Genomic DNA, 13,883 nt, shown 5'->3' with positions numbered 1-13,883 from the left:
AAGCTTGTGAATCGTCATGCTTGCACGGATGATGGAGTCAGTTGTGTGTGTGTTACAAAGTTAATAAGTAAAAATCTGTTTGATTGCAACCAAGCGGCATTCCACTTTTAAGTTGAGTCATCCTGTGAACCCAGTTATTTGCATTTCAATTTGCATTCTTTCCTTCAGCATGAACATTCTGTTAGTACTGCAACAATTTTTCGCACTGTTTACATTTCTCTCCACTGTTTACATCTCATGACAATATCATGCTGATTGTTTATTGTTTGTTTGTTTTGCTACTTATTTGACTTCACCGCGGATAGCAAAATAAGATTTTAATTTTTCCAGACTGTACATATAACAATAAATACTATAATTACACAATAAACAAGTTTTTTGAAGGGTCTGTGGTTTGAGTGTGAGGGGGCGTGGCTTGAGAACACGCTGCCAATATGGGTGGCGCTGATTGGTCGAGAGTGAGCATTGTGTCCACATATAGAAGCTGTCAAATGGTTATCACTTTCTGTTCCAGTTTTCGTCGGGCGGCCTCAGCCGGTAGCCGCCAAATATGAAGTCCGTCACATAAATGACCGCGGAAGTTATTTTTTCGTTCCTTTCCCTCGGAGTACCTGGAAAGGTGAGTCACTTTTTTGTTTGTTTCGTTTTTATTAATTTGGGTTTAACTCGAATAAAAAAAAGGGAGGGAGACCACCGAAGTAGCATTTATTGCTAGGTCGGGGTTAATACACGGGGAGAGAGGGGTGACACCGGTGAATTTTAACAAAATAAACGAATTACCCGGAAGGAGGATGTCATTTCGTTTAAAAATGAAACATATTTTCAAAATGAAGAGTGGAGACCGTATTATCCATCACTTTTGTCGCAAAGTGCCGTGTAACGTGAGCCGGCTCAAAATCACCATTACACGCCTTTGGGATACTCGTCAAAAATGGCAAGTCATGTACAACACATCGCAAAATATCACAATTGTATGGTTTTCGTTATGAATTGACAAATATTTGCACACAGACCGTGCAAAGTCTGTGAAATGTGTTTCCCTATATTTTTATCTCAGTTCTTTTTTTTTTTGGTCTGTTTTTTAGTTTTGCTTACAGTGGCAGTTTCAGTGGTGAAATGACAAAGAAATTACGATTTTATCTTACTAATACCTTACTGTTTCTTGACACTTTATTTAATTTCTAAAACAAATCTGTGTTATCGTTTGTCCTTTTTGATTAATATTAAATATTTCACAATTGCTGTTCATCCTGTCACTTTAAGGTAATTGTCCCTCAAAGGCCTCAGCTGATGCAATCAGTAACAAGCACTGCAATTTTGTTTAGGTTATCTCAATCATAGCATGCACTTCAACTTCATGATTTTTTTTTAGCAGTTTGCGGCTGGGTGTTGTCTCGCTTCCTGTTCCAAGGAAGTATCACTTAATAAAATTACTTCTTTAGTCATTTCAGATATTCAGATGGGAAATGGTACCCTGCACCTGCAACGGAGTCTGTTTGCTAGTCCAATCCACTATCCACAGATGCTAACTTTAGCAAAAATCTCCACTCTGTCACTGGCCATGATGGAGTGGGCATGTGCATACTTTTTGTCATATTCTAAAATATTACACACACAGTATTACATCTTTTATTACAGGCAAGGAATTGAAGGGGTCATTGCCCATCCTTCATGCTTTGAAACATCATTTTTCAAAGACGCGTCTCAAGTGGAGCCGAGAAAGCAAGGAGATACTGGGATGCTGACCCAGAGAGAAGAAGAAGGAAAAAGACAGTGTCATGAGAAAGGGACAGATCGCATAAAGACAGAGCTTGGAGATAAGAAGGATATTAAAGAGCGCATTGAGAGAGAGAGAGCAAAGGGGACGAAAACAAAGAACCGGAAGGAAGCCAGTTCAAGTAGCCTTTTTTTCACCTGTTCAAGTGAAATACAGATGCTTCCTGTCTTTGCAAAGGAGCTTTGGACTGCCTTGCTTTCAGCTTCGGGACAGTGCATCACATTAGCTGATGTTTCATCGGATCGGTCACCTGTATGCAAAAGACATCCGATAACCCGCAGAGACCAAAGGTGATGAGCGAAAGCACATCAGGGAGGTGTGTTTTTAATTGCAGTAAAAAAGAACTGTGAACAGTTGTATAATACATCTGCGATGCAAACTTATGCCCATTTCGAAAGGGTAAAGCCTCGTCCTGGAAGAGAGGTCATCAGATGGTCCCCGACCCGCTCTGGGTGTTGCGTCCCTTATCAGCAACACTCCAGTTTGCGGGTCAGCAGTGAGCGGCCGGGTCACTGCCCTTCTCCTCCAGCTTCTGTCCTCTCTCTTATGCCCAGTACAGCAGGAGGCTCTCGCTGACGTTTCCCTCAGCCTAGAACTGCTGCTTTCTTCAAGCAGCCTGTCAGTCCACCCTTTGCCACGAGATTCCACACAGATTGGGCTGGGAGTCCTCAACCTTCCGCTTCCACGGTTATCAGCCATGTTGTCCACCCCTTATCTTGACCGTCTTGAAGAAGTTACTGGTAAATGGCTTTTTTTTTCCCCTTTCAGCAGCTTCCTCACAGCCCTCCTCCACCGGGATGATCTACCCCCCCCCTCTGGAGACCCCCTGATGACGTCAGGTTCTTAGAGAAGTGGACAGTTACGCCTCTGAGTCTCCTCCTGAAGTCAACCTCAATCTTCCATCTCTGGGCTGTCTGCAGGAGATCCTGCCTATCTTGGCTGTAGACGACTGGCCTTTGGCCCCGTTTCACAAAGGCGATGGTGCTCAGCAGTGGTCTCACATTGGCCGGTTGCTTCATCCTCCTCTCTTGCTCCAAGATGTCTGCAGGCACTTCCAACCCCTTGTCATAGCGCCACCTGTATCTTCCCCGTGTCAGCGCGATCTTGCACCCTGACAGAATTAGCGCCAACATTCCCTTACTGCCACGCAACCTGCAGCTCAATGGATTTTGCTCTTCTTCCCTTTTGCCTCAAGGTTCCGAACTTCCTCGATCACCAAGGTTCTTCTCTCCTTCGGGTGGACTTTGCCCATGCTGGAAACGTACCGTTCCCAGCCCCTGTCCACCAGTGCAAGGGTTTCCAATCATGTCCTTGGTCCCATTCTGCCTGGTTGATTGCCACTATATCGTTGGAAAAAGGAAATAAATGTGTTTTTGAATATGTGGATTCCTTAGTCACTCTGTGATTGAAATGAGTTCACTCTTCCTTGAATTTGTTGCTGACTGGGTGGGCATGTATTGCATTTTTCCTGAACATTTTCTGCTTGCAGTTTAATTTATAAAGTTCTAGAGTTTGACCAACATTATTTTCTAGCACTTTTAGGTCCGCTTCATTGAAATGCATAGTAAGGAAAGTGGACAAATTCACCTTTTTTAAAGGAAATTCAAAAATCTCAAAAGCACCATGTGGGGAATTTGCCGCAAACTCTAAGCTAGATTTTATATTCGACTGCATTGGCATATTTTTGCCCCTGTCTGTAGGTGGACAGAAAATATACACAAGAGAAAAAAAAACACATTACCTGGTCTGAAATCCTCATCTTGCTTTCATAAATTTTTCTCCCCTCAGCCAGAGCCAGTCCCCCCTTAATCTGAACCACCGAAGCCGAACCGGGCGTCAGGATGACGGAGGACCCCACAGGGCAGCCCAGCAGCCGGGGCAGTCAGTCGGAGGCTGCAGCCTCCCCGGAGGGCATCGGGGAAGGACCTGAAGACAGCTCCGGGGTGGCCCTGAAAAAGGAAATTGGATTGGTTAGTGCCTGTGGCATCATCGTGGGTGAGTTTTTGCAAAATATTTGAATTTTCATCTTGGATTCTTATTTTTTAATCCTCCCAAACAAACCCAAGCAGTCTTTGTGTGCAAATAAACATTTACATTTTGAGTCAATTCGGAGTAGTAATTCATCCCTGCTAGTCCTTTTCATGGTCAGCACTGGTGCAGAGAGAATAAGAAAAAAAATATGTTCCCTTCATTGCATGATTTTTTTTTTTTTATTATTATTTATTTTTTTATAAATGCACATAAAATTACACCAAAATCCACCCAAAGACCATTTTGAAAAAAATAGCTGAAATCAAAGTTGCTGATTCTGAACAGAATCCAGAAAATCATAGGTCATCGATTTTTTTTTTATTTTTTTATTTTTTATTTTTTTTAAAGTGCACAAACAGTCCCGGGTACCTGGATCTCTGATTGCAGGGCGCCATCACTGTGGCCCCACTGATGCACAGAATAAGGTTAGATGGAGGAGGTTGTTTGCTGTGGCGAACCCTGAAAAGAAAAGCTGAAAGGAAAAGAAGAGTGCAGCCACATTATCATTACACCCGCTCATTCAGTCAGCTCCAGGTTTCTTTGGTATCGTGTGTGTGTGTGTGTGTGTGTGTGTGTCAGTAAAAAGCAATCTCACTAATGCCTGTGTTGAAACCGCAGTATTCCATCACCATCCTGCCCATGATTTGTGTGTTCTGTGCCGCTCCGGCAACATGGGACTCTGGGGCACTCAGCTCTCCAAACCCTACCCCTTTTATCCGCGCATCGATTTTTAGAAACTGCATCACAGCATTTCATGGTATTTTCTGTCTTTCTGCGGGAGGTTATTGTCGATTTGCTGTAAAACGTGGCTCCACAAAGTTTCCTGACCCTCTCTGAGACTTTATGGGAGGGCCAGGGCGGACGAGCCTCTGTTCACACACTGCTTTGAGGAAATGGAGCCCTCATGTTTAGTCATACTGCTCAAAAGGAAAACGTCCCCAGGAGGGGCGAGGGGTGTAGGCCGCTGCAAATCCGTTCAGCGCCAAGTTGCCTGCAGGAAACCTTGCAAAAGACCCCGACAGAGAATGTTGTGTTAGAACAAACAAGGGGAAAACCCTACAAGGAACACAGAGGACTAGAAAAGGGCTTTGCAGGATCTGGTTGTAAAGACGCCTTATTGATTTGAGCATTTATTCTACTTCTGGATGTAATGCTAATGTAGTAATTAGGTATTTGAATGGGTTTTATGGACTGGGAAAACAAGACCAGAACAGGAAATGGGGTGTCATGTGACTGGAAACTTGGCTTTTGTTTTCACTTGGATAGTGATTGATGTCTAGGTGGGGATACATACATGTAATTTATAAACAAATGCATATAAAGATCTTTTTCAGACGTTATTTACATAATTTTTTATATTAACATTTTCTTAAGAGATGTACTTCATCATATTGATGTGAATATTTTCCAAAATTGTGGATAATTTGTGCATAATTATGGCTACATTTTAAACCAGTTTGGGGGGAAAAAAACTGATTTGAATTCAAAACGAAAGGAAATAGCTGTGTTTTTTTTCAGTTGAAATATAATTTTAAATGCCACATTAACCAGATTTGTTTTAAATTTCCAAATGAAAGTTTGTTTTCTGTGTCTAGCGTTGTTTTGTTTTTTTAAAGCTGTTTTTTTTTTTTAATTTTGTTTTTTTTACCTTCTTTATTGTCAAAATGGTCACGTTATTCTCCTTCTTTCATCACTCAGGCAACATCATTGGCTCTGGGATTTTTGTGAGTCCTAAGGGGGTGCTGGAAAACGCCAGCTCAGTGGGCGTAGCCCTCATTGTGTGGGTCACCACCGGCATCATCACGGCCATCGGCGCTCTCTGCTACGCCGAGTTAGGCTTGACCATCCCCAGGTCTGGAGGAGACTACGCCTACGTGAAGGACGTCTTCGGGGGACTGGCGGGGTAGGATTTAAAAAAACCAAGGTCACAACAAAGTCCTCGTTGTGACATAACGACACAAAAAGGCTTTGAGTAGAGTTCAATCCTCCATAACCGATACGATCCATCTTATAACTCCCTCCGGACCACAAGGGGGCGCCGCAGCATCCTCCATTTTTCCCGACTGACCTGCGATCGACCTTTAGGCTGACGGGTTTGCAGCGAAGCCTCTGATGAATGCAGCTCTCGGCGCCGTTTGTAAGGCAGATGCCGATTTACATTTTAAAGCATCCTGCAGGACACATCAAGGGTCCCTGTGTGCCGGGTGGGGGGGCGGGTTGTACCTGGAACAAATACACAAATTAAATCTGGCGTCGTGATTTAATTAGATGTTTCAAAAAAAGTCTCCTTCAATGCATTTGTATTGTTTTTTATGCTACTACTTGAAGACAAACTGAATCCAAACTGCTTTTGAAGGACCGAATATACCTTTGTGTTTATAAATAGAGCGGGAGTGCGTCACCCGCCTGTTTTTTTATGTCCAGGCAGAATAGATTCTCACAGTTCCACATTGCAGGGGCGGTTACATGGTGTGATGTCAAATTCTGTGAACGACTCACCGCAGTGTTTCAGCAGGTCTATTTTTAATTAAAGGAAATCCTTTCTTCCACCCATTCCCTGCCACACTTATGTATTGTGTAAAGCAAATGTCAATGACCCAGTTCCATTCATTTCCCTTCATGCCACTGTGTTCCACTGCTTACTTAAACCCAGACGTGTTACCGTTTTTCTCTCTTAACTTCTTCAGAGCTCAGGCTCTGAATCTCCCGCTGATTTTCCCCCTCCAGGTTCCTGAGATTATGGATCGCGTTGCTGGTCATCTACCCCACCAACCAGGCCGTGATCGCGCTCACCTTTGCTAACTACATCCTGCAGCCCCTCTACCCCTCCTGCCTCCCCCCAGACAGCGGCCTGCGACTGCTTGCGGCCATCTGCTTGCGTGGGTCCAGCTTTTATTCACGTTAAAGTCAAACAGTCTTAAAAAAACAATTTCAACACAGCCGAATGTTCATCTCGTATTTTTGGAAGCTCACTGTTTTTTGTTCTCCCTCCGGCCGCCCCTCAGTGTTGTTGACGTGGGTGAACTGCTCCAGCGTCCGCTGGGCCACCTGTGTTCAGGACATCTTCACCGCCGGCAAGCTCCTGGCCCTGGGCCTCATCATCATCCTCGGCATCATCCAGATATGCAAAGGCAGGTGTGCTCTGATAATTCATAGTCGCTGCTGGACACAAACCTTAAGATGTTGGAATTAGGTCATAATAGAATAGACCTTTATTAATCCAGAAGGAAGTTCTTTTTCCGGAAGACTCAAACATGACATCCGTTCACTTGAAACATGATGTTGATTTTATTGCTGTCAGGTTTGCTTCTTGGAGAAAAGGGAGTTCTATAGTTTGACGGTTAAGACAGACCCTCTGTGGTGCTTTGTGGTGCTCCTCGGTGGTCTCAGCCCACGGCTGAAGGCGCTCTGGTAGGAGACCAGTTCAACTTCCAGGATGGAGCCAGCCTTCCTGATTAGCTTATTATCTGTTAGCGTCACCTGCCCTGAGCGTACCGCTCCAGCACACTGCAGAGTAGAAGATGACGCTGGACACCACCGTTTGGTAGAACTTCTGCAGCATGGCTCTGCTGATGTTGAAAGACCTGAGTCTCCTGAAAAAGAACAGGCGGCTCTGACCTTTCTTGTTTAAGGCATCTGTGTTGTTAGTCCAGTCTTGTTTATTGTCTATATGGGCGCCCAGGTATTTGCACTCGTCCGAAAGTCCACCACCAACTCTTTTGTCTTCATTCCACGGAGTTGCAGGTGGTTTAGTCCAGCACTCCTGCACTCAGCCTCTGCTGATACGGCCCACCATGGCAGAGTAATGATGTCTGATGCCAATGGATAAAACCATGGATTTTGATATTGAGTTGTTCATTGGGTGTGTGTTTTCACAAAATCCAATATTCTCCGATTCTAAATATTTCAGTTTGACATGCTGTTTTTTTTAATCCATTGTTGGATTTTAATGACACGCCGGTTTCGACGTGAAAATAAAGTCGAACCTTTGCCCGACTGCTTTCTGATTGAATCTATGTTCAGTGCTTCTGGTCATCATGGACCAGGCAATAATTTTTTTTTTTTTGTGATGAGATCATTGAAATGGTCCCAAATATCTAACTATTGATTTAGAGTTCATTTTTCCCCATCCCAAGTATGAGAAGTATTTGTTGAGCAAATTTGCTCAGGCTGGAATTTTCAATTAACCACATGTTTTTGTACTGTGGAAGACAACCGGAGAACCTGGAGGAAACACAGAAAGAATCGAACCGGGGTTCTTTGTGCTGTGAGGCTAAAGCGCTAACCACTACACCACCCTGCCGCCTCTTCAGATGCACCCGCTGATTCAAAATCCATCATATTTTGAACCCCGGGAATTCATCCTGACCCCCGCAGCCTTGACGTCTCTTGTCAGAAATGGGGTAAAACCCCCATCTGGCTCACATGATTTCTGATCCTGATGTGGAAGGGATTAGTCCGTCATACTGCTTCATCCCACAGATAATCCTCAACCACACCCTACACTCACAAACACGTGCACACTGTGAGCAAACCCAATCTTGCCACTCCGCCGGGACACAAACAGTTTCGTCCAGACCGACGCTCTTTTACTTAGTGTGATTTGTTTTTATTTATTGCCAGTGTTTCACTCGAGGAGAACCGCGGAGGACGTGGAATCGTCTCTGCAGCCGACTGTCGACAGACAGTTTCTCCTTGCGTTTGGCGCCGCCTGCTGCTCCCTGTGGGATTAACACAATCATCACGCCGCCGCTGTCCTTTTTCTTGTAGGTCACTACTACTGGCTGGAACCGGCGCACGCGTTCGAGACCTTCAGGAGTTATGACGTGGGTCTCATCGCGCTCTCCTTCCTGCAAGGCTCCTTCGCCTACGGAGGCTGGAATTTCCTCAACTACGTCACCGAGGAGCTGGTGGACCCGTACAGGTGAGGAGAAAACCTGACTGCAGCGAAGGATTAGAATAGGCCTTTGCATGTTTTTGCCGCAGTGAGGAATTCTTCAGCTGCACTTTTATGGTTTTACAGATTTAATTCCCAAATTTCTTTCTAATTTATAATATTTAGTGCTTGTATTGTCCATTTAGGTCATTTAATTTTTTTTTTCATTTTTCTTCGTGTGTTTAGAATGAATTAAATGTGCCAATTAGTGTGCATTTCTGACTATGACCAGTAGGGAGCAGTGAATCCCTCTTGACCTGGCGATTTACACGTCAAATAAGGTTTGGATTTTTGTTTCTGAGATGACCAATTATTTTCTCTCCCGATCTTCTAGGAATCTGCCGCTTGCAATCTTCATCTCCATCCCCATGGTCACCTTTGTCTTTGTGTTTGCCAACATCGCCTACATCACCGCCATGAGTCCCCAGGAGCTGCTGGCCTCCAACGCAGTGGCAGTGGTGAGGGAAAAAAAAAAAAGAAAATGACCCCAGAACAGACCCGTCAGAAACCTGCTCGCATCTAGTGTGTGTTTTCGCACCGCCGAAAAAGCCGCCTGTCCGTCAAAGTTAGCATACTGCTAGCTTCTCCGTTCTTTTGCTGTACCTTCATTAGTTGCTATCACTGAGGTCCATATTTTGTCTGCTCCTGATTTTTCTCTCCCAGACGTTTGGAGAGAAGTTACTGGGAGTGATGTCATGGATCATGCCCATCTCCGTGGCGCTCTCCACCTTCGGGGGTGTCAATGGCTCCCTCTTCACATCCTCGCGGTCCGTTTGTGCCCCCCCTTCCCGTTCTGTTGCACTACAAACATGCACAGTGTTCGCTTCTGTGTGTTTTTGTGTGGCTGAGTGTTTGAAAATGATGCACAGCAGCAGTTTGACACAGATCAGTGTGCATCATTTCTGATAACTGTGACATCCTTGCATTTTCTCAGAAATATACAAATTCCTTCTTAGAAAAAAAAAACATCTATGAATTTACTTGTCCTAAATTATTCATCATCAGATAAGTACTACTATAACCAGCAAAAGTCCTTTATTTTGCTTTTTCTTTCCTGCAATTAATTTGTTTACGACTTGTTTTTCATCCTATTTTCTCAGTTAAACCACGGGATTGTTTTCAAAATTTTGGGAAAATATGAGAAATCAATCACCTGGGCTAAACCACCAAGATATTGCTTTTAAACTGGCAAGAAAGAATGAAATTCAGTATTTGGGGTGAATGATCCCGTCAGATGTTTTTTTTTTGTTTGTTTGTTTTTTCTTGGAGGAACAAAAAAAAGATTTCCCTCTACATTTAAAGCCTTAAATGGTTTGAGTTTCCCCACATGTGGAAACTAAAGGAACCCCTTTGTCAGGACGCCTCTCCTTCTGTATCCCAGGCTCTTCTTTGCCGGCGCCAGAGAAGGCCATCTCCCGTGCATGCTGGCCATGATCCACGTCAAACGCTGCACGCCCATCCCGGCCCTGCTGTTCACCGTGAGTCCCCCGCCAAAGGCCCCATTTTGAGTGGATGGTACTTGTGCAAACTTAAACAAAAAAACAACAAAAACCTACATTCTCAGCTAATCTCCACCCTGCTGATGCTGTGCACCAGTGACATCTCCACGCTCATAAACTACGTGGGTTTCATAAACAACCTCTTCTACGGCGTGACTGTCGCCGGGCTGATCGTCCTGCGCTTCAAATCCCCCGACATGCTTCGCCCCATCAAGGTCAGGCCTTCCCTTTGAGATCTTCACTAATGACCGTCTGGCGCTGTGTGGTAGAAGATTCGTATGCCTCTCCAGGTGAGCCTGGCGTGGCCCGTCATCTACCTGCTGTTCTGGGCCTTCCTGACCGTCTTCTCCCTCTACTCCAAGCCCGTTGTCTGCGGCATGGGCCTGGCCATCATGTTGACCGGGGTCCCCGTCTATTTCCTGGGGGTCCGCTGGGAGAACAAGCCTGAATGCTTCAACGTTGCTATTGGTGAGGAAACCCGGGGGCCGTTTTCACAAAGACTACCATTCAGATAGCTTAATATGAAGTATACGAGTGGCGGGAACATTTCCCAGTCATTTATCAAACTCATTTTATAGTATTTTAAGAAAAAGATAAACTTCATTGATCCCCATAGGGGAAATTCTTTTGTCACAGCAGCATAACAGTTATGGTATCAATAAATATGAATAAAAAGGTAGCAAAAGATATCCACAAATAAATAGAAAGCAGAGTGAAGAACAACAACAACAAGGATAAGAATAGACAAAAGAATGGGGGGAGAAAAAAAAAAAAACAGCAAGGGCGAGATGTTAAATGTTAGATCGTTAAAACCTAATATTTGACTTAAAACCGGCCAAAACCAGTCTTGACATCAGCTCTCAGTTGTTAAAAAACACGTGTTAAGTGTCGGGTTGTGATGTTGGTTAATTATCCATTTCATCGTCCAGGTGTAATGCTGACCGATGATGGTTTAAATGCGTCATTGTGGTTTCGGGCATTTAATTAGTCAAACTGTGGCATCGCTGCACCGCTCAAAGGTGGATCCTCTGTAAGTTTACTTTTCAGAGAGCTCTGGAGGAGCTGTGATTCGGTTTGAGGCGTTGCATGTCACTAGATTACCAGTTTCTGTGTATTTTCAGTTCATAAAACACACCCATATCAACTTGGACCTTTTTTTTTTTCTTCTGTAGAACCTGCCCATTTTTAATCCGACACATTTATAACGCCAAAGTGACTCTCTTTGCAATCTGTTCAGGCAAAGTGACCCATCTGTGTCAGAAGCTGTGCTCCGTGGTCTATCCGGGCCCCCAGGGGCCAACAGACAAGGACGAGAAAACCGCCTGAACACGTCCATGCAGACAAACAGACATGAGGCCTCGACACGGAAGTCAGAAATGCTCTGCGTTGGTCGACGTGGACAAACGGGAGCTGCAGACTCTCTGGAAAACCTTTCTCCCATGTTTCCCGGCTCCAGAAATCTTAACTCTTGACCGCACCTGTGTGTGTGTGTGTGTGTGTGTGATTGCAATCGGAGTTGAAAAGGCAGCTGCAATGTTTTTTTAATGTCCCACTGTTTGTGCTGTTTGTAATCTCACTTCCTTTCACTTTAAACTTGAAGAATAATAAAAAAAGTCAAATTCATTGTTATTACTGCCATGCTTTGCACGTACGGAGGATTGAAAAATGATAGAGAAACACGTTTTCCTGCAAAGTGAAAATTCCTACTCTGCTGTCCACAGTACATTTGGATATGAATTGATGGGAAATAATGATTGTAAACATAAATACTGTTTAATAAAACATTTGAGTGCAGCTTGGTGTACAACCAACCAAGCGCAGGTGCAAGAACGAGTGCGGTTTGAATGGCCAGTAATTACACGTGCAGATGAGTGCTGCATGTAAAGTACAAAAAAAGAAATGTCAAGTTATGACAAGGTAATTAAGTTAAAGTGCAAGTGATTTTCACACACACACACACACACACAAATACTCCAGTCTGTATTTCCACTGGATTCTTACTTTCTCTTGCCCATTCATGTGCAATAAGTGAGTTGTTTTCACAAAAATACCTCGCGTTCATTTACCAGCCGCAGCAATGAAGCAACAACACGACCCCCGACCGATAACCTGTTTTACTCTGTCGGTCTTTTCCAGATCATTGGATCCGTCAGAATCAAACATGCGACCCGTAATATTTGGTTTATTTGTAAGTTGTCACCTCTTCAATCATATCTAGGTGGATGTCTTATCGCGTTGTGTTGCTATGGTGATACCGTTATTTATTCTAGGTCAGGGGTGACCGGATCAGCACAACATAACTGGTTTAATCCGTTAAAAGATAGCAGGTTTAAGGGGTGACTTGAACAAAACACTTGAGAATAGATTTTCCTGAGCTAAAATGAGTTTGACGTCCCTGTTGTGGCTGCGATGACAGCTTGAGACAATTAAATCAACTTTTCCCATTTATTGAAAAAGTGATGGCAATTGTTTCTGTTCTTGGATTGTTCCTGACTTCCGACACTCTTAATATCCTCTTTTTGACGGCTACAAAAGTGATTTTTAAAATTTGGGGATTTGTTTTTTTTCAAGGTCCCAAAGTGTAGGATGTGACGTTCGATGCAGGAAAACTGCAAACCATGAAAACAATATTGTTCAGATTTCTGCTCTTCTCCTTCTTGCTCTTCTCCTTCCTCTCCTCCTCCTCCTCCTCCTCCTCCTCCTCCTCCTTCTTCTACTTCGTCTTCTTCTCTTTCTCCTCACCCTCTGCCTCCTCATTCTTCTCCTCCTCCTTCTCCTTCCTCTTCATCTTCTTCTCCTTTTCCATCTCCTTCCTCTTCTTCCCCTTATTCATCTTCTTCCTCTATCTACTTCTTCTTCTCCTCCTCCTTGTTCTACTTCTTCGTCTTCTTCTCCTCTTTCTTATCTTCCTCCTTCTTCCTCTTCTCTCCTTCCTCTTTATCAACTCCTTCTCCTTCTTGTTCTCCTCCTCTTCCTTCTTCTTCTCCTTCTCCTTCTTCTTCTTCTTTTTCTCCTTCTTCCTCTCCTCCTACTCCTTCTCCTTCTTCTTCTCCTTCTCCTCCTTCTCCCCCTGCTTCTCCTATTCTCTCCTTCTTCTTCCCCTTCTTCCTCCTCTTCTCCTTCCTCTTTATCAACTCCTTATTCATCTCCTCCTTGTTCTCCTCCTCCATCTACTTCTTCTTCTTCTCCTCTTTTCTCTTCATCTTCTTCTCCGCCTCCTTTTCAGTCTCCTTCCTCTTCTTCTCCTTTCGCTTTATCTAATCCTCCTTCTCCTTCTTCTCCTCCTTCTTCTTCTCCTCCTTCTAATTCTTCTCCTCCTCCTCCTTCTTCTCCTTCTTCTCCTTTCTCTTCTTCTCCTTCTTCTTCTTCTTCTCCTCCTTCTTCTTCTCCTTCTTCCTCTTCTCCTTCGTCTTCTCCTCCTTCTTCTTCTTTTTCTCCTTCTTCTTCTTCTCCTTCTCCTCCTTCTTCTTCTCCTAATTCTTCTCCTCCTCCTTCTTCTTCTCCTTCTTCTTCTTCTTCTTCTTCTCCTTCTCCTTCTTCTCCTTCTTCTCCTCCTTCTTCTTCTCCTCCTCCTTCTTCTCCTTCTTTTTCTTCTTCGCCTTCTCCTTCTTCTTCTTCTCCTTCTCCTTCTTCTTCTCCT

General features: G+C 44.0%; 1 protein-coding gene across 3 annotated transcripts; it reads left to right on the top strand.

Annotated features, from left to right (window-relative positions):
- The first annotated feature begins 500 nt into the window (after window positions 1-500).
- On the top strand, window positions 501-11,866 carry slc7a8b (solute carrier family 7 member 8b). 3 transcript variants are annotated; one of them, XM_086172873.1, is made up of 13 exons: window positions 528-619; window positions 1,639-2,067; window positions 3,566-3,772; window positions 5,507-5,711; window positions 6,536-6,687; window positions 6,814-6,939; window positions 8,579-8,732; window positions 9,079-9,202; window positions 9,408-9,511; window positions 10,126-10,222; window positions 10,309-10,458; window positions 10,534-10,711; window positions 11,481-11,866. In XM_086172873.1, the coding sequence occupies exons 3-13, from the start codon at window positions 3,619-3,621 to the stop codon at window positions 11,567-11,569; spliced, it is 1,533 nt and encodes a 510-aa protein (XP_086028999.1). In that variant the 5' UTR covers window positions 528-619; window positions 1,639-2,067; window positions 3,566-3,618; the 3' UTR covers window positions 11,570-11,866. The 3 variants fall into 3 exon arrangements, with proteins under 3 accessions (XP_086028998.1, XP_086028999.1, XP_086029000.1); XM_086172872.1 differs by lacking the exon at window positions 1,639-2,067 and having other exon boundaries at window positions 501-619; XM_086172874.1 differs by lacking the exons at window positions 528-619; window positions 1,639-2,067 and adding an exon at window positions 2,172-2,517.
- Window positions 11,867-13,883: the final 2,017 nt, after the last annotated feature.

The sequence above is a fragment of the Fistularia commersonii genome, chromosome 25, assembly GCF_037954325.1.
Source record: "Fistularia commersonii isolate RoL2024-O1a breed Wild chromosome 25, RoL_Fcom_v1.0, whole genome shotgun sequence".
Taxonomy (NCBI): Eukaryota; Metazoa; Chordata; class Actinopteri; order Syngnathiformes; family Fistulariidae; genus Fistularia; species Fistularia commersonii.
This window is presented reverse-complemented; position numbering and strand designations above follow the sequence as displayed.

Excerpts from the sequence above, each read along its gene's own strand:
- slc7a8b (XM_086172872.1), top strand. The coding sequence starts at position 3,619 with ATGACGGAGGACCCCACAGGGCAGCCCAGCAGCCGGGGCAGTCAGTCG. Across the intron at positions 6,688-6,813 it reads GCTTGCGGCCATCTGCTTGC|TGTTGTTGACGTGGGTGAAC; the intron begins GTGGGTCCAGCT and ends GCCGCCCCTCAG. Across the intron at positions 10,712-11,480 it reads ATGCTTCAACGTTGCTATTG|GCAAAGTGACCCATCTGTGT; the intron begins GTGAGGAAACCC and ends CAATCTGTTCAG.